This window comes from Stenella coeruleoalba (assembly GCF_951394435.1).
Source record: "Stenella coeruleoalba genome assembly, chromosome: 6".
Classification (NCBI taxonomy): Eukaryota; Metazoa; Chordata; class Mammalia; order Artiodactyla; family Delphinidae; genus Stenella; species Stenella coeruleoalba.
Genome location: NC_137151.1, coordinates 39,829,530 through 39,850,474, shown reverse-complemented (window position 1 = coordinate 39,850,474; position 20,945 = coordinate 39,829,530). Strand labels below are relative to the sequence as shown.

Genomic DNA, 20,945 nt, shown 5'->3' with positions numbered 1-20,945 from the left:
ACTAGGGTTTAAGCCTACCTCTCTTCCACGTTATGTAATTTTGGACAAATTATTTAATCTCTTTTAACTTCAGTTTCCTTAGGAATGATAATGTCTACCATCAAAAGCTTGTTGCAAGGGTGAAAAATAAGACATACGTGAGAGCATTTTTAGAATTTCATCCATGATAGTAGCTCTGTGAACAGGACTGGTGTCTGAAGTTCCACGGGCTCAGTCCTTCTCTGGGCTTTGCACACACCTCTAGCTCATCCTAAATCAACCTGGCAGACACCTACTCTCTCTTTAGGTCCTCAGTCAAGCTTCACATTCTAAAGTTTTCCTTGATTCCCCCTGGTAGACATAGGCATTTCCTCCCTTTTGGGGCTGTGTTCATCTTGAGTGTTACTTGTTTGTTTGCATGAATGATTTCCTACTACTCTCTGAGCTCTTTGGTGGCAGAAACTGTCTTTTTATCTATCTGGCTCTGGTTCATTGTACATCGCTGTCCCCTAGTATGTGCTATACGAATATCTGGTGATTGAATGGACATCAAGCAGGTGAATATGCCTCAGTCTGGCTAAAAATGTTTATAAATTTTACACCAAGATCAAAATTCACCATTACATAGGTGGGATATGATCCATTTTAGAAAGTCTAACCTGAATGGAGAGATTTTCCCTCCTTATAGAAAGTCTTGGTAGAATGGCCAACTTGTCCCTTCCTTGCTTTATTCTTGGTGTCTAATAGGCTGATTGAGGGATGGAAGGTAAGTGAGCACCAGAATGAACACAAATCAGAAGTAGTGAACATCACCCTATTCTCTGTATGTCCTGGGTACCAGCAGAATGCATGACACTGAATATGTGCTAAATAGTATTTTTAAATGAGTAGACATCAGTCTTCTTTGTGACACTGAGTAAATGCTAAATTATATTTTTAAATCAACAGACTTCGGTCTATTTACAAGAACTGAAAGTTTGGAGGGGATAGTCTGGTTATTTAGACTATATTTTACATTATATTTCTCTGAAATTCAGGTTGATGAATCTGCATTTCTGCCACCAGAAGTCTGTATTTACCCTTCATGGTATATAAGTGGATGACTATTTTCTGCAAACACTGGTATCTTTAGACCACTTCAGTAGCCGCCAATAAGTCTCTTCTCATTTCCATACATATTATGTATCATTGGCAGCAGCAGACCCATCGGAGTGCAGAGCAATAAGCAATTTTCTGATGACTGATACTTTTGATACCACCCTGCTGTTTATTGAAGGAACTTCCATTGATTGGCTGCTCCAGGTGTCTCTTCATGAAGAGATGGATTAAATCAAAGGGGCTGGCTCATTGCTGGGTCCTTTCTATGCCCCTGGGTGGTGTGTAATCCTCACGTGACTTACTTCTTATTTGTGCAGACTTTTTCCTAGTACTGCTTTTCTTTGGTTCTTGAGACAATTTATATAAAGGTTTATTTATATATAATATATATTTGGTCATAGAAAAATGTATGTTCATATAATTATCTATACATATACAATAATATATAATAATATAATATTCAAATTTCCTTTTCTTATAAAGATACCATATTGGATTAGGGCAACCCTAATGCCCTATTTTTACTTAATTACCTGTTTAAAGACCCTATCTCCAAATACAGTCATATTCTGAGGTTCAAGGCATTAGGGCTTTGATGTATGAATTTGGTGGGGGAGAATGATTCAGCACATAAGAGGTTACATAAGTGAATGTCCCATTTTTTAGGAGATATGTGTAGAAGTGAAATATCATGATGTCTGCAATTTATTTCAAATGGTTTAGCAGGAAAAAAATAGTGTATGTCTGGACGTGTGTAATAAACACACACACAGACACATATACATATTCTCTTTCTGTCTCTCTCTTCCCTTCTTTCCTCCATCTCTTTCTCCCTACTTTCTAGTTCATCCTTCCTTGTCTCTAAGGACAACATTTTAATTGGTGAATCTGCATAAAAGGTAATCTTTCACCTTAAAATCTGAGAACTTTCAAAATAAGAAGTTGGAGGGGGACAAGAAATATAAGACATAATTCTATTCCACAAGAATCTTATAGTCTAGTTAAGAAATGGAAGGTATATATAGATGAGTCTCAAACAAAATGGTAAATGATGAGATAATAGGCACAGATTACACAAAGGAAAAAGAATCTTTATTCTCCTTCTTTAGCTGAGACCAGAGCAAATTACATACAAATTAAACTACAACAACCAAATATGATAATGTGGTAGAAATTTGGCATTTCTCTCTGGTTCATTACTGACATTTTCCATTAATAGATGTGATCAGTACATTAAAAACACTTTTATGTAAATTTCCTTAATATTTTGCTTGTTCTGAAATTCATATGACATATTTAGACTCCACATAAGATAAAGGGAATGTCCATACTGGGTCAAACTTGCTCTCTGTGGACATATCTATTTTAATTTTTAGCTTATAATAATAATTAATTTTTTTAATGTTAAGATTTTTTCTTTGAATGTCAGGCATTCTAGTAAGAACTTCTCATCTATTTACTTGTTTAATCCTCAGAGCAGCCATATAAAAATACTTATTTCTCCTCCATCTTGCAGGTGAGTTATTGAAGCCATAGCAAGGTTAGGTAACTTGTTCACAACTAATAAACAATCTAATCAGAATTTTAACTAAGATAGTCTTTACCGTAAGCCCATAATCTTAATTACCATGCTATACTGCACCTCTCACGATAAGGGAAGAACCGTGTCTGTCTTATTCAGTACTGTACTATTTAATGGACAAAGTTTTGGGGTTTGTTTTTATTCCTTTTTCTTACTCTTCACTTCACCCCCCATTTATTTTAACACAATTTTAATAATAAGTATGTTAAGTTTTATTTAACATGTTTATGCTTTTCCTGTATTTTAGTTGGGCTTGTTTAACTATAAGAACACAGACCCCTCAAACAGTGGTAACCAAAGATGTTATTATATGATTAAATACAGTATAGAAATTCTCGAGGACATTCAATACCAAAAGATTAATAAGGACTGATGGAGACGAAAGATGGAAATGGATTTCATTATGAGAACATTTTTTATCAGGATATTCTTCCTTCTTTTTCCCACTAACAGTTGTAGACTCCCTGGGTCACAATCCCAAGAGAATTGATTAATTTTGGTCATTAGTTTATGTATAAGACATGTACTGGTTACTCTTGGGCCAGATTCCTATTCTTGAAAGGTCACTTGTTATTAAGGGTGCTGGTTGGGGAGGATTAGTGTGAGGTCACATAAGTATGTCCATTTTGGCCCATCCCCTATAGCAAGAATTATGGGAAGAAGATCACAGTGAATTATGACTGGTAGAGCCTATTAAAACTCAATTACTTTATAGGTTTTGTTCAGAGCTACTTTCAACCTTTGTCTTCACTATCAGAAATACAATCATTTTGTTCTGTTTCTACAAGGCAGGCTCACCTGCCTACCCCAGTACTACCCCTACTCTACCACTATTGTCACATCTGATCATGGATTATGTTAAAGGCTTCACTGAGGTTTACTATAGCTTTCAAGAAGCACTGCAACTAGAACTAATCACAGAATTCCACTTAAAATTCTCCATGATAGTTTCCATAAAATGGAACTACATAACTCTCCAGAGTTATGTAGGTACGATAATAGTTTCCATTTTATTTCTAATACTCCTCTTGATTATGCCCTGCCTGTTTTGGCCACTGCAGCACGTTAGGTTGATGTCCTCAGAGAATCATCTGTTCTGAATGTAGTCTCAACAAACCATTTAGAATAAAGACAGTAAGATGAGATCACCTGTGTGGACCAATTGACTAAGTAATAAGAGCAGAGATCAGCCTCCTATCCAAATAATTTTGAATACTTGTCCCTAAATGCATTACCCTAAGTTTGCTCATTTGAACCTCATACAACATTTTCCTGCCAAGCTATAGCCTCTTGAGATTTTCCTACAGTTTGTGCATACTGGCTTGGCATTCCACTATTCTTTTAGCAAAAGCTTAGTATGATTTGCTAACTTGGAGATTTTAGTGTGCTATTCCTCTCCAACTATTCACAAATGTAAAAGAAGAATTATCCTGGAATGGATGTATAGAGATCTTTCTTTTTTACGTTTCATCCAGAGAAGTTTTCATTTATCTTTTTTCCTTTGTCATTACTAAATCAGATCTTTATTCAGACAAAAATGGTAAGTAGTTTTAAATATACAATTCCACAAAATTCCTTATGAAAATCTTAACTATATTATATCCAGTGGTGGCCTTTTATTTGAAGAATGAACTTGTATTTTCTCAAAGAGCTCTCAACATATTCAATTTATAGCTAGTTTCTAGCAAAGCTGTGGAGATTATGAAAGCTTGATGGTAGACAGAGGGCCCTTCTTTGACTTTTACCGTCAGTACCTTGCACTGTGCTTGCACATTACTGGGGCTCAGCAAGCATTTATTCCATTGAAGTTGTACTGTGCCTCTTAGCAGCATCTCCTTTTCTCTTCTGTAGCCTAAAATGTTCAATTAATATTTGGATTCATTAGCTTATTTAGCATGGAAGTGAGGCTCATCAACTATGTCTACCCCCCAACTACCACCCAAAATCAGAGTTTTTTTGGCAAGTACTTATTCCTCCAGAAAACTGACATGTATAACTTGAAAATCCGTATATAAACTTACCAATATTTCCTATTATTATCCCCAAACCCTCAATTAAAAAGAAACAGCATCCTCATGTGAAATCAGAAGTGTGGAACAGAGGAAGGAGGAAAACATGTTCAGGTTGAGTATCTTCTACATACTAAACACTATATCTCATTTAACTCAGCAAAATGCATTCTTACTTGGGCATTATTTTTATAATTTTTCTTACGAAGTAGCTGGGGCTTAGAAGTTAAGTAACTTCCTCAGAATCAAATAGTTACTTGGAATCAGAGTTGAAATTACTTGGCACTAGACAAATATTAGTTGGGTATTTTGGGGTGAAAATTTAGACTTCATGATATTGGTCAGATACTTAAAAAATTGGAAGTGATTTATATCTGATTTTAAGATTATACTGTAAAGATTGTAGTCTTTGCTTTTTTTAACATTTTTTAAATTGAAGTATAATTAATTCACAATGTTTTGTTAGTTTCAAGTGAACAGCAAAGTGATTCAGTTTTATATATATATACTTTTTCAGATTCTTTTCCATTATAAGGTTATTACAAGATATTGAATATAGTTCCCTATGCTATATAGTAGGTCCTTGTTTATCTATAATATTTTATATACAGTAGTATGTATATATTAATCCTAAACTCCTAATTTCTCTCTCTCCCTGCCCTCGCCATCCCCTTTGATAACCATGTTTGTTATCTATGTCTGTGAGTCTATTTCTGTTTTGTAAGTAGTCCTTGCTTTTAAATTGCTTATAATCTAATACTGGATTTCAAATAATTTGTGTAGTATACCTCATAAGTGAGATTATCTTTCACAAGGAGTTTGACGATTTCTTCATGAAATGAATTTACCTGAACTCAGTGCTTTAACTTTAACCAATTAACTTTCACTTTAATGATTACACTTAGATGAGCATTTATGTACATACTGGTATAGGTTCTAATGGAAATGGAGAAATCTGTCTTAAAAAACTTCTCATAACTATTGATTGAAAGAGGGAGAGGAAGAGAGGAAGGGAAGATGGAAAAAAAAAACAAACTCAGATTACAGGTTTTTAGAGCATCATTCTTTGCACAGTTATATAGTGTGCTCACATACAAAAAAGCTTGTGAGTCTGTTGTGCTCACTCTCAGCAATTTTGACGCACTTTACTTATGAGTGTTATCATCTTTATTTGCACATGGAGGAAAATTGATGCACATGCATCAATTAACCTTTCACAGTCTCTCAGCACATTAGAGCTCTACCTACAGTTATTTCAATGGTCCAAATACTCCAGCAGACACTTAAAAGTACAGTGTTGTATTGCTATCATTTGTTTATCAGACAAAAATATTTTGTATACTATAGACACAACTGATTACTTTTCCCAAAACTTTTACTTTCTATTTGGAAAAGCAAGGTAGAAAGTCTAAATACTGTTTTTGGTATTTATAAATGATAGTTAAAATTCAATATAATTAGAACTATAGGAATTTTAGTTTTTTAAGCATGTAACACTACAGGAGAACAGAGAAATATTGAGAGGAAGTTGAGCACAGCACATTTCCATAAATGAAGAGACCTGGAGTTTTAAACCAAACCTTGTAATTAATTATCTGTATATGATACTGGACAAAACATTTCATCTCTCAGGCCTTTATTATAATTTACTAATTCTACTATCCAAGGTGGAGAAAATATAATTTCATCAGGGTAGTATAGAGGTCAACATTAGCTCAGAGTTTATTTTCATTTGGTACAATTTACCACTGCCTTTTGAATTTGATTTTTTTTTCCTTTGGATAGCATCACTTGAAGTAAATCTTTGTTTAGCATTCCTGATTTCTGGTTAGCAGACCCACTACCTAACATAGTAGTTTAAAAGTGGCCTTAACACATTCCCTGTGAGAAGTTTAAGGTCAGATATGAGCAAAGAGAGAATACTTCTTACACTTACGTTAGCCTGCAGTTGGGCAAAATCATACAGCACAAAGCCTATTTTAAAATAAAGTGTTGAATAGCTCATGTAATTTATTGACTACTGTACTGAAAAAGAAATACAGAATGGTTGCATGGGTACAGAATGGCTGTAAGTGTATTGGTCGTTTCCCCTTGTGATCATGTGGTTGACTGAGAACTGTGACTGCTGTCACTGCCCAGCATCATATGAGAGTAAGTACCACATATTGCTGGCCCAGGAAGACATTAAAATTCAAAGTTTGAAGTACAGTAGCCCCCTCTTATCTGCAAAGGATACAATTCCAAGACCCCCAGTGGATGCCTAAAACTGGGGTTAGTACTGAAGCCTATATATATTCTTTTACTATACTGATGGTTGGGTAGCATATACAGCATGGATGTGCTGACAAAGGGATAATTCATGTCCCGAGTGGGACAGAGCAAGGCAGTGTGAGATTTTATTACACTATTAAAATGGCACATCATTTAAAGCTTATGAATTATTTCTGAAATTTTCCATTTAATATTTTTGGACCATAGTTGACCGTGGGTAACTGAAACCGTGGAAAGTGAAACCATGGATAAGGGGGGCTACTGTATGGTTTCTACTCAATGAGTATCACTTTCATACCATTGTATAGTCAAAAAATCATAAGTTGAACCATAATTAAGTCAGGGATTATCTGTATGTGTGTGTGTGTTTCATATATATATATATGAAACAGGTCAACTGGCAGATGGAGATTACATATATTTCTAATGGCTCATTGCTTTTATTCATAATGGGATATGAACTTACTTTACTTGTGCTGTTCCCTGTGGCAAAGCAAAATAAAGTTCGGGAGCATTTATTGGAATTGCAGATATTGTAATCTTAAACTTCTGAATTTTCTGAGTATTGATAAAAATCATTGATTACTCAAATGAGTTTTTATTTAAATCAAACAAAATTATTTTATAGTAGTCATATCTGTCTTTTAAATTGCTAACTTTCCTAAGTAATAATTTTGCAGTGCCTTTGTTGTCAGTAGAACATTTGACTTCTGTTTCTCCTGTAGTGGTGATAGGTATTTCAGCTACCATTTACCTTAACAATGAATATTTATCATATAAAAATTTTTCAGTTATATATGTTAGAAAACTACATTTAAATCAGCTTAAGCAAAAAGGAGAAATTTAATGGCTCAGCTTCCTGAATAAAACAAGCAGTGCTGACTTCGTTCGGCATGGCTGGATGGCTGGATTTAAGGATCCAGAATATGTCCTCAGAACCTGTTTTTTCTCCTTTTGGTTTGCTGACCAAATTGGTTCACTGCTATGCTAATTACCAGTTAGCTGAACTGTCAATTTCTATTTTAAATTCTTACTTAATGGAGAGGTATTCTCCTAAATAATTTTTAGACACTGTGCCAGTCAGAGTTCCACCAGAAAAAAAAAATACAACTAGTAGGAATAATAAATATGTATAGTTTTCTTGTAAGGAATTGGTTTATGCAGTTGTGGGAGCTAGCTAGTTAGATGAAAATGCTTAGGGCGGGCAGTTGGGAAGGCAGGCTGGAAGTATTGAACAAGAGCTGATGCTGCAGTCCACATTTGGAATTTCTTCTTCAGGGAAACCTTGGTTGGGCTTTTAAACTTTTCAACGGATTAAATCAAGCCCATCCAGATGATTGAGGATCATCTTTACTTAAAGTCAGATGATTCTAGATGTTAATCACATATACAGAACACCTTCACAGTAACACCTATGTTGGTGTTTGACTGAAAAACTGGAGACTATAGCTTACTAAATTGACATGGAAAGGTGAATATTATAGACACTGATGTAGAAGAAAAATGTCATGAAGGGTGAGAAGCAAACAATAACCTGCGACTTTTCTAGGAAAAATTCTAATACAAGATTTAAACAATCTGTTCTCTTTGCAAAACTAATTGGCCTCCAAGTTAGAAATTACTAAAATTGGGAAAAGATCACCATGATTGAATAGCCTATTTTTAATTCTTTGACTATGACACTAACAAGAGTTTGTTAGAAGATACGGATTCTATCAATTAACAATCTGCAACCCAACCATCTCTGAGTATTCATAAGTTGTAAAGCTCATTTATCTTCAGTGATATTGCTCCTCATTCCCTCTAGAAGTAGAGGTTAGATACCTTAGAATTTCCTGTTGTATTCCCAGAACCTTGAGCTCAGTAGGTGCTAAATTAATATCTCTAGGGGGCTTCCCTGGTGGCTCAGTGGTTGAGAGTCCGCCTGCCGATGCAGGGGACGCAGGTTTGTGCCCCGGTCCGGGAAGATCCCACATGCCGCGGAGCAGCTGGGCCCGTGAGCCATGGCCGCTGAGCCTGTGCGTCCGGAGCCTGTGCTCCGCAGCGGGAGAGGCCACAACAGAAAGAGGCCCGCGTACCGCAAAAAAAAAAAAAAAAAAAAATTCTAGGAAGAAATGATGGATAGGGAGGGGAAGGGAGAACTGGATAAAAAATATATTCCAATATTTTGCCGTTATTAATCATGTCATAGTGAATAACAGTACATGTCTTGTCTCTTGTGAAGATGCATCTTCAAGATGAATTTCTGAAACAAATATTGCTGGATGAAAGAGAATTTAAATGCATATTTAATTTTGTTAGATACTCCCCAAATTCCCACCACAGTGATTGTAGAAGTTGGAGATTTCAGCAAGCTCTCCAGATGATTATTGCACACAGTAAAGTTTGAGGATCACTGTTTCAGAACATGGATATTTACCTTTCTGAGTATTAACCCTTTGTCCAAAAAATACACCTATAGGAATACATATTTGCTGGCATACTTGTCAGTTTGTACAGCCTACAAAACTGGTTGTCGATGGAACCCCTAAAGGTCACCCTGGTCAAGAAACCCTGGTCTAACAGCATCTATCAATTATTAAAATACCTGTTTTGCCAACTGAACAAGGACAGTTGTTTCCCTTCATCCGCTTCCTTTGGTCTCTGCAGTCTTAGCCATGCTTAGCCTGCCCTTGATCCTGCCTTTCTGCTTAAAACTAAATCAAGAAATTTGAATAATGTCACTTATGAAGAAGTTATTGCTTTATAAGAGGTTTGCCTTATTTTTCCAAGTATATCTGCTCTTCGCAGCTAGGGAAGTGAACATCAAAGAAATCTTTATTTTCTACAGTGTGGTTTTATCTACGTAACCATATGATTTTATTGTCACTGCAATATTATTGTACATATTATTCCAACAGCAAACCGAGATGGGCACACAAGTATAAACAATAAATAATATATTAAAAAAAAAACTATGCTGTAGTTAAAGTTTCATTTTCACCATGCTATTTTTTCCTCCATTTAGTAAGAATTTAAAGTAGAAATTGACAGTTCAACTAACTGGTAATTAGCATAGCAGTGAACCAGTTTTGTTCAGCAGTCTACAACTTCATGGATACTTACCTTAGCTGCCTCTGAGACAGCCATCTGTGTTATTTCAGCTCAGAAAAATGCCTTTATAAACCAGTAGGACTTCCTTAAGTGCAGAAATTAGGCTATACATCTCTGCATGTTTCAAAGTGCAACTTTTTCACGTCGAATATATTGCTGCAAATATTCTACTGTTCCACATGAATCGAGTATATTGAGCATGAGCTTTTGAGTACTGACATCCTGCATCCTGACCCCCGAAGGAGTCCTAAGATAGCATTGCCCTTGGTCATGAAAAGTAATATGCCCAAACTGTAAAATGCGTTCTTCGTATTAAATGGAATGACACCTTGAGATCTTACAGACAGGCAGACTTCCTGAGAAAAATCTGAAGGCTCAATATATTCCATAAATATATTTTATGAAAGTTATTATAGTACTAGAATGCTGCTCTCTAATCATCCTATTTTCACCCAATTAACTAACTATCAAGTCCTGTTGACACAGACCCCAAAATATATCTTGAATCTCTTTCCTCTTTTCCATTTACCCCTGTGCTAATGCATACCTACCAAACTGGTATCTCCTTATCTAATCCATCCAACATTCTCAGTCCATCTTCCTCATGGGGAACATCATTACATTCTTAAAATTACTGTTGATTATATAAATACCTTACTTTAAGGAAAGAAACAAAACTTTTGCTACATTCTGGGAGTAGATGGTCTAACCCCCTTAGGAATACATCCAAGTGCTATTATAACCTGGTATCTATGGGTAGGTTGACTTTAATACTGAGGGGATGCCATTAAAAATGAAAATTGGCCAGACACAGGAATACTAAATCTCATCATGAACTAATATCACTACTGCCTACAAGTTCTCCAAAGGGAATTATGTGCAAAAGAGGTCAATGCAATCAAACTGAGGCAAAGCCATAATTTATTATTAGCGAATGATTTGGGCCCAGAGAATTACAGTGAGCTACTCTGGATAATGTGGAAAACCAACTTATTTTCATATGCTAGAATGGCCTTATCCATATTTTTTGCCCCTTTAACATAATTTTAAGTCTGAGTTTTAGATTTTATTTTCCAATATGAGGAAGTCAGTCCAGAGCTTATACAGATATATGTAGATGTATAGATAGAGAGAGAAACTTAGTACGGGCAGATACATAGTTAAGTTGTGAGCATACAATGCTGAATAAAGCAGATATGACCTTTGTCTTCTTGGAGATTGTAGTCTACTTAGTAAACAGATCTTAACCTTATCATTGTGTGTGTATGTGTGTATCTATTTTATGCAATTAAATAAAGAAGGGTGTGATAAAAAATACAGAATGCCATGAGATTCTATCAGGCAGACTTAATTGGTATTGGAAAAGCAGGAAATGTCTTTCATAGAAATTGACGTTAACTTGAAAACTAAAGCCAAGATCAGAATAGCATGGTAGAAATTACTTTCCAGACTTGGAGACAGAATATGTGAAGTGGAGAAAGGAAGAAAATTTGTGGATTGTTTAAGGCACTGAAAGATGATCAAGGTATTAGAATTTTATAGAAGGATACTGCTAGATGGCCAAGGTATTAGAAGCAGGGAAATATATTACTAGATGGAGCTGGAGAGATAGGCAGAGACTAGAACATGCAACCATTGTGGGCAGTGTTAAGAATATGAGGTTTTATTTCGACTGTTAGCAGCTATAGAAGGGTTTTATAATACATAATCCACCTTGAGGATGGATACAGCCTATTTGTGAGACCCTCAAAAAACAGGAGATGGTGCAAGATAAGAAGAGAGTAATATCCTGGAATTAGTATTGGAGAAGGCACTGATTTTATATCTATTCCTGAGGTTCTTGTAAGAAAACCACATTTTCAGTGACTGCTGGGAAAGGGTGACCTCAAGAGATGCTAAGTTTCACTAAGTTTCAGTAAAGGCAAAAAGGTGGAATGAACATTCAAAGTATAGTCTTAGGATATTGAGGAGTTTGTGATCATAGAGTAGGAGATTCAGAGGGCAGATCAGAAGGATTTGGGTAGGAAGAGAGGAGTTTGTATCAGTGGATAGAGGTTAGGCCGCCCTACACTTGGAGCAGAGACCTGTATAAATAAGGGTGAGAATATTGAAAAATTTTGTTTTAGATATAGATGGGTCTCTAAGGTTTCATTTACAGCCTGAGAATAATGGCTGCCTGGGAGTCGAAATGTTAGGCCAAGTATGTTATTATCTTTTAGGTGGTTAGATGCGGTAGTTGCAATTTAAGTGTAGCCATGGCTGGTAGGCATGAATGAGTGAACATAAACCAAGTGTCAGGCAACGTCAATCCAGGGAAAGAGGATTAGGTATTAATCCCACTGTGTCCCAATCTATGTTAAACACTGATGAAATATCTATGTGATGAAGAGAAAATGAAATAATAATACAATAATATGCAAATCTTTCTGTTTCTCCACTTTTTTTAATCACTTCCTTTTTACAATGGCAGGTTTATTACTTGCTGAGTTAACTCCTAGCTCTCAGAATGTGGAGAATGAAAAACAAATGGAAAGAAAAGCCTAAGAGACAAATTTGTTTAAAATAATAAAAAGATGAGTTAGAGGCAGTGTTGGGGTAAGATGGGGACTGAGAGAGGCTGTATTTGAATTTGTGAGAGAGTTTAGCCAGATTGAATTTAGGAAGGACAGTTGGATATCTATGTCTTGAATAATATATTAAGTTTTTAAAAAATGAAGAAAGATGGTTTTTAAAAATTATTGTCCATTATTAATATCCTTCTTCTCTGTGTTTTCATGGGAGACAAAAGAAAAAAGTTTCAGATGCTTTCTGTTTATATATTTATTTTATATTTATGTATTTATGCCAAGTTGGGGTTATATGAGGATTACATGTGAACATTATAAAATGATTGCTTTATATAGAGTTAGCATTTCAATATATATTTCCTAAGGCAGTATGATTTTTGATTGTTCAAAATGTTCAGTGCAAGAGTTATCTGAATCTTCAAACAGAACATTAAACAATGTAGTGTTTTACTCCCGGCACGTTAGCTTCCGAGTACAGAAACCCACTGAAGCCAGCTCAGATGTATTTGGATCTCCCAAGAGGATATGGAGACTCCCATGGGTGTACATAACAAAGGACCCAGGACTCCTGGGTCCTAGAGAACTCCTTGCCCGAGCACCACATGGCTCCTGCCATCCCATCTCTATCTCATGACTCCCCTACTTCTTTACACAGGCTCTGGTATTCCTCCTCTCTCAACGCCCCCAACCCCTCCCCACCCATGTTAGCACAGCTGCCCACTAGGTGAGCTCCACACTGTTTGGTTTCGATTAGTGAGAGAAAGGGTCTTAGTGATTCAGCTCAGCCTATGATTTGGTTTCAGTTCCATCACACGTCCCCCCTTGGCCTCAGTATCAGTAACCAGGGGAGGGATAATACTGGCACATAGGGCTGCCCCTCTCAGGAGCACTAACTGAGTGGGGCAGGTTCAGGTAAATAAGAATGTTGACTGACATATCTAATACAGTAACACTTGTGGCGGGATTAGTAGTGGGAATGTTTCCAGAATATGGAGTAGCCAGCTGAGAGAAGGAGTCTATGTCAAGTTTCATTTCTGTGTGTTTATGTATGAACTGAAAACCAAGTTCAAGAGAGATTTTTCAAACAATGAAAGCAAAAACCCCTATCAAGGAAAACTCAATAAATAACTGTCTTGAACAGTCTTGGCTAGACAGAGAAAATAGTTTGTTTATCTTCCACATCCCTTAAGCAGCAGGAGCTGATAAAAATTGAATTTAAACTGCTAACTCCAAAGACTCATTACCCTTTAATATTCACAATTGCATTTTAGAATTATGATGCTAAATATTTAATATTTCTACTTTAGTTCTGAGTATACTTTAATTACTCTGTATAATGTAGAAAATCACTTTCTTGCTCAATTTTTGTATATACAATGGAAGAAAAAATAAAGTTGTATTACTATTGATGTTATTTGGATTACACAGTTATTTTTAAAACAAGACTGAAAAATGAAGTTTCTAATGTAATCCTTGCTAAGAAAGATACATATCATTTTCCTGAAATGTAAAGATATGAAATTCTCTAATTTAACACATGATTAATAAACATGGAGGGTTTGCTAGGCCCTAATCAGAACAATGATTTTCTTTTAATCTAGCAACATGTGGCCCTCTAGTTTTATGTCTCACTCCCCTCTCATTCATTTCTTAACCAAAATCTTGTTGTGTAACTTCATTTTTCAGCAGTTAAAATGAATGATAGATAATTTATTGTGAGGACTCTGAAAATGTCTAAATTCCATCATTAAGCTATAATCAAAATGTTAGGGGTAAGAATGATGACACAAAACCAGGGTTGACTATGCAGTTAAAGGATGTGGATAGGACTCTGATCTGTTTAAATTCCCCTTTGTTCTTTTGGACAAAGTACAAAAGTAGGGAAGAATCATTTAAAATAGATATCACTGGGACAAGTAAGTCTTATATTTATCAGCTAAAGAAAAAAAGTACATGTTTTAAGACATCAGTATGTGTAACGACTGCTTTGCCTTAAAGCATAAGGACGATTAGGGTCGTAACTCTGTAAGCACAGTGCTCTGTCACTGTCGGTGAGTGCTCCCTTTGTGACTTTTGATTTATGTCAGGCAAGTTTACCAACAATACTCAAAGTTTCTTACTATCCCCAATTGTATAAAAAAATATATATATCTGTAGTAAAATAGGACTAGTCATGTAATCAACAAAGATGTCAGATAAAATCAGTTTCCCATATTAGATGAGGTAAGGAAGCCAAAATGACAAACTCCTATTTACTACAGCTGCCAAATTATAATGAATGAACTGGGTGAATAATTAAAAGTTTGAAAGAAATGTTCCTGTCCTTTACGAACTAATAGTTAAACATATCTTAGAGACAGTAGTTGGGATGTTGTCTTATTTTAATTTTTTTGTTAGTGGGAATTGAATAGAATGACATTTAAAAAATAAGTGAAGAATAAGAGAATAGCAATCTCAATTCAATTTCTTCTTTATTCTGGAGAATAAAAAATAATTGATATCACAGGAAAGAACAGGGAAAGAAGAAATGTCAGTATTGCAAATCAGAGGGAATGGAGCATCGGACAGATTTGGGAATGGTCTCCACCAATCACCATGAGCTGGACACACGGATTGCTACACTGGGGTCTCGGCTGTACTAGAAGCAGCAAAAGATACTTGGTTTCTGGTGGGAGGAGCTGCTGAAAGTGTGACTGAGAACCCTGGAAATTAAGAGAGTTAAATGTTCAGAAACACTGAATAAGATGGAATAAATGAGATTTCAAACCACCATCTTTGCTTCTTTTTAGGGAGTTTGTGGAATAGAGCATAGGCTTACCTGTTGGTTTCTAAGCCCAGAGGCAGAAACAATAAAGTACAAAACTATTACATTTCAGTTCAAAAAGCATAACGCAGTCGAATTATGAGAAAAATCAGGCAAACTCAAGATAGGGATATTCTTCAGCACAACTCACATTTACACGTTAGAAATGGTGACATCATGAACAAAGGAAGGCTGAGGAACTATTAAAAATTAAAGGAGTCTAGAGAGAAAAGACAGTTAAGTGCAATATATGATGCTGGATTGGATTCTAAATTAGAGAAAAAAAAGGAATTTTTAATATATAAAACATCATTGGTCAACAGGCAAAATCTGAGTAAAAGCTATGCATTGTATCAGTGTTAAACGCATTCAGTTTGATAGATGTACTGTGGTTGTGCAGGAGAATGTCCTGGTACTCAGGAGATGCAGGCTGAAGTTTTAGATGAAGAGAATCGTCATGTCTGCAATTTACTATCAAATGGTTAAGAGAGTACTAGAAATAGCCAGAGGAGAAAAGGTGAACAAATGGTGAATCTAGGTGAAGGGTATAGACATTCATTCTATAATTCTTACAACTTTTCTGTAGGTTTGAAATTATTTCAAAATATTCAGTTAAAAACAAAAGGTGTGACGAATATTTGTGTTACGGCTCCGACAGTGGCTATCCAAGTGGATTTTGAGCCAGTGTCATGTGTAAACTAGAAAAAATCTGACCCTTCTATCTCATAGGTAATTATTAAGATCAGTGAGACAATGGGGTTCACAGAGCACTCTTTCCTTTTTCTAAAATTTGGACAAATATTTTATAAGAAAGAAAAGTGAGTTTTTTCAACTCAGTTACATTTATACCACGAGTGAAATTTAGTTAGGTTTTAGATAATTAAAACTTTAGCTTTTGTTTATAATTATAATAGTCATACCTTAATTAAAGAATGCCCTGAGAATAAAGCTTTTCTCTGTAATAATAATAGATAATTTTAAACTAAAATTAAACAGTACTAAAACAAGCAAAGAAACATCTACAGTCATAATCACAGTCATAGTCATGTGACATAATCATAGTCACAGTCATAATCATGTGACTCTGGGTATTTATTGCTTGCAGATTTATGATCTTAGTGTTACATCCTGGAGAATACTTCCATTTCTTGCACTTCAATTACAAGTGAACAGAGCTCAACATAGTCAGTATTCTGAAATCTGGGGAAGTTAAATTTGATGTAAAGACCACCTTTTACATCACCACTCAGCACTAGTTATTCTGCTATGTGCTGGAAGTACAATGACCAATTCTTTACTGTTTCTTCTAGCTCAATGCCATTTCACATACCCAAAGTCCTCCTGTTCTTTTGATTTTATACTTCCATTAAAAGGGCAAAATTTTGGTGAATCATGTATTTGTACATTTTTTTCATATTTTGGCTTAAGTTTATTCAGATGGGGAGATTACCTCAACCGGTTTTATTATGACCTGGAATAAATATGAGAATCACTTGAATCATTCGTGCAATATTGGTCAGTATCACTGAAAATCTTGCACAAATTATTTACATTTTCCTGACCTCCTTCATTATCATCTGGTTCACTCTTCCTCCATAACTAAACTTTTCAAAGAGCAGTACCCAAAATTACTAGTGTTTTAACAAATACCAAATTCAATGACATCTCGATCTGTATTCTTTCTTAAAAAATTTTTGGGAAGTGATTGACCCAGCCAGCCAATCCAATTCTCTATCATGGAACTTTTCTCTCTTAGGCCTCGATAAGAGTCTGTGTTATCTCTTTGACCATAACCTCAGATCTTATTTGGTCATCTTTCTTCAACAACATGCCTCCAAGTTTCTTGGCTTGGCACTCCTCTTTTTTTCCTTTTAGGATCACGTGTAATTAAGTCATCTCAATGTGACTTGAGAGAAGTTCCCATCTCCAGGCTCATGTTTCCTCTTCAGCACTCTGTAGATAGTGCAACCACCTACTTCATATGACTCTATACATAGTCTGTACATAACATGCTATACACAGTGGGCCAGAGCCTCTAACTCTCTATCCCAAAGCCAAGCTACCTGCACACCAGCATCTATTCAGTTCTGTGAAATGGACCAGTCAGAAAAGGAAACTATGAAAGGACAGGCATTTTGGTATGAGGTGAGGAAGAGAGTATCTTATAATATGAATAGTGGGCAGTGTTCTACGGTAAGGAAGAGGGAAACTAGGTAATCGTAACAGTAACTTGAGATAACTGTGAACAAACTGATTAACAAGTGAAGAAGGAGGAGATGAAAGATGGAAGCAGGAAGAGATAGTGATAGAGATGAGAGAGAGAATGAGCTAGTGCAGGAGTAGAGGTCAGAGCATTTAGCATGACAATAAAACATAGCACCATATGCCCTTTTATTTTGTTCTTCACTGGAATAGAAAGCTCTTCACCTGAATGACATGTCATTTGAAAATAATTTTTAACTTATTGTGATAAATTGATCTTTCAAGAATACTTGGGGAAATATATACTCATAATAAAATCTGACTCACACTGTCACAAACCAGTACGCATTAATGTTGAAACAAATTAGTCAAAACCTCCCACAGCAGAAAGAGCTAAAGTTTAAGTACTCTTTAGCTTAAAAGATACCCCATACTGTTAGATGATGCAACAGTGTTGAGAAAAGTCACTAAAAACTAATTCACCAAGTTTGTAAAATCAAATATTCTATACTCTAGGTAATCTTAATATTGCTCAGTCACTGGAAATCAGATTATTCTTGAGATTGTATTTAAGTCAAGGCAAGATGGTCTTCCATTTACAAATGTAATTTACTCTCATGAGTAGGTGATCTTGTTATAATATTGTCAGGTTAATTGAAATTGATTTGTGTTTACTAAACATTGTGAATACTAATCAAATATTAGACACTGAAGCATTGGAGGTATATAAACCTTTGACAGACGCTGTTTGTGCTTCCTAGAAGGATTTATTGTCTCAGAAGTCAACATTGCTTTTCAGCCTTTTCTTCAAAAATTATATAAAGACAAAATGAAAAGAAACGGCCTGCATTTGCTTTATGATATTTTATAAACTGGGAATATTTGGGAGGATTTGGCATTGGTTTGGGGGGAATTATTTATATTTTATTTCCACTGTTACAAATAGCACATTTGCTTTTCCATCTGCTTAATTCCATTCCAAGTTTGCTATTCTCTACCACTCATAGCTTCACTGAGCTCCACATAATAGCTTTTATAGGAGACAGGCATTACCAGGCAATTTGAAAAGTCAGGTTGAAGATAAAGCCTGATAGCTCACATACCCTGGCCTGGTGACTTTGTTCATTTCTGAAGCTTATTCCAAATGGGCCGTACACATCTCCTGCGGTATATGTGTATTGGCTCTATGAAGCTTAAAGAAACATTTCCCCTAATACAAAAATAAACCCATCATAATCATTCATTTTGGGGAAATTTTACAGTTGTTAGTTAACCTGCTCCCTCATGCCCTGCAATATTCATTAGCAGATTTCTCTGTTTATGAGTGATATTATATGGAAATGGTTATGGGAAGCTAACAGATGTAACCACTGAAATAGATTAGAAGGAAAAGTTCTGTTTTTTACAGATGGTTCTATTGAATATGCTTCCCCCCTCCCTCCACTTTAACATTTAGTTTTCTTTCAACAGAAAACTTTTCTTTACTGACTATGGGAATGTGGCCAAAGTGGAGCGATGTGACATGGATGGGATGAACAGAACAAGGATAATTGATTCCAAGACAGAGCAGCCAGCTGCACTGGCACTAGACCTAGTCAACAAATTGGTTTACTGGGTAGATCTTTACTTGGACTATGTGGAAGTAGTGGACTATCAAGGAAGAAACAGACATACTATCATCCAAGGCAGACAAGTAAGTAGAATTTGGTTCGGAAATGCAGCTAAGGTAATAAAATGGATGGTATCATACTAGGAAGAAGATTGAAAATTGCAATGTTGAAAATTTCTTATGAAGTCAAGCTGCAAAGGGTCATAAAAACTGCGATGTGTTTACTATATGGGAGAATGTTCTTTACACAGTGTACTGTGTACTCCATAGTATGGGGCAGGGGAGGGGGCTCTCTCCCCCTCTTTCCCTCTATTAAAAAAAGAAAAAAGCACACAAAACGGAAACCAACTGAAAAAAATCAAAAAACAACAAACGAAACCCAAAATGCTACACTAGTAAGAAAGAAAAGTATTAGAGTAGGACAGTAAATATGACCTACTTACTAAAAACTAATTTAAGTAGTTCATTTGTAGGAAACTGAACTATCATCTGTCCCATGTGGCATTGGAGATATATATTTTTTTCTGCTAACAATGCATATGCTGGCTCACAAAAGTATCATTATTATTTTAGTAGGTTGGATTAAATTTTGCCTTCTGTTGTATTCAGGTACTTCCTAAAATAAGAATTTTGTGAAAAGCACTGAGGTCAAAATTTTTCCCATCTGTATAGTTATCCCCTTGCTGAATTACAAGTTTTTGCAAATAACACTCAATAAACACCTGAAGGAGATCTCTAAGTGGAAATAAGCCTTATTCACTAGTTTCCTTTTTAAATTCAATTTTACCTCACTGATCTCACTAATTTTTTGTGAGATTCTCATTCTGTGGAGCTGAAATAAGTGACTCTGTTTTCTTTTGCAGTGCAAGGCACGAATATTCTGTAATTGTCCTGTAAAGTTACTTTGCCTTTATAATCAGCTTTTAAGAATGAAATGTTTTCACTTCCTTGGCAGATAAAAAAAGTGCACTAATCTGGGTGGTTAAAAAAAAAAGTCCAATATTAGAGGTGAGGTCACTTATTTCTCTCACCTTTGACTGTCCTTAAAACTTTGATTTCCTTGGCAGTCTAGTTATGACCTCAGAGGACCTAGTCTCTAAAATGATTATGATGGACCTTCTTTTTACGTATATGTATTTAAAATTTTAAACCTTGAAACAAGAATGAGGAATTCAAATGATCTTCCCCATGACTACTTTTAAAAGCTTTTTAATATCTGAAGTTTTTAATTATTCCTTTTTTTAACCATTTCTGTTGCCTATGTTTTGCTGGTTCCCTACACATATGCTTACTCTGCCATTACGTAATCCAACAAAGATAAAATTTTGTATTTGTCCTGTAGGCAGAATGGTCTATGCACCACACCAAGCTCCTGCCACCTTTGTTGGGGGTAGTTAGCAGAACAGGCAACAATGTAGGTACTTTATGGTAAAGAAAGCCTTCTGAAGGAAAGCAGAGAGGCAGTGAGTAAAATTTGATGGCTGCTGTGTGACCGTGTTTTTATGCCCTCACCAGTTGCCCCCTCTGTAGCCATGCTTCCTTTCTCTCCTGAGGCTCGGATTGGCAATTACATAGACAGCAATGTGTTTAGGCCACAATCGCACACTTCCAGATGACTGGCCCCAAACTTTAAGCAAAGCATGCATCAAATAAATGGCAATTAATGGAAGACTTCAGCTTGCTTGTAATTCTTACAGGAAAAAAAAGTATTGCCCAAATCAAAATTGGGTCA

General features: G+C 35.6%; 1 protein-coding gene across 9 annotated transcripts in view; it reads left to right on the top strand.

The window, feature by feature from the left end:
- LRP1B (LDL receptor related protein 1B) overlaps window positions 1–20,945 on the top strand; it is a 1,831,517-nt gene that overhangs the window by 1,018,937 nt on the left and 791,635 nt on the right. For all 9 annotated transcript variants that reach the window (XR_013828854.1, XM_079925113.1, XM_079925117.1 and 6 more), the window contains one exon: window positions 19,075–19,297. Coding sequence is in view for 8 of the 9 variants with exons in the window: in XM_079925113.1 (XP_079781239.1) it covers window positions 19,075–19,297 (223 nt within the window). In the remaining variant the exon portion in view is untranslated. The remainder of the gene's footprint in view (window positions 1–19,074; window positions 19,298–20,945) is intronic.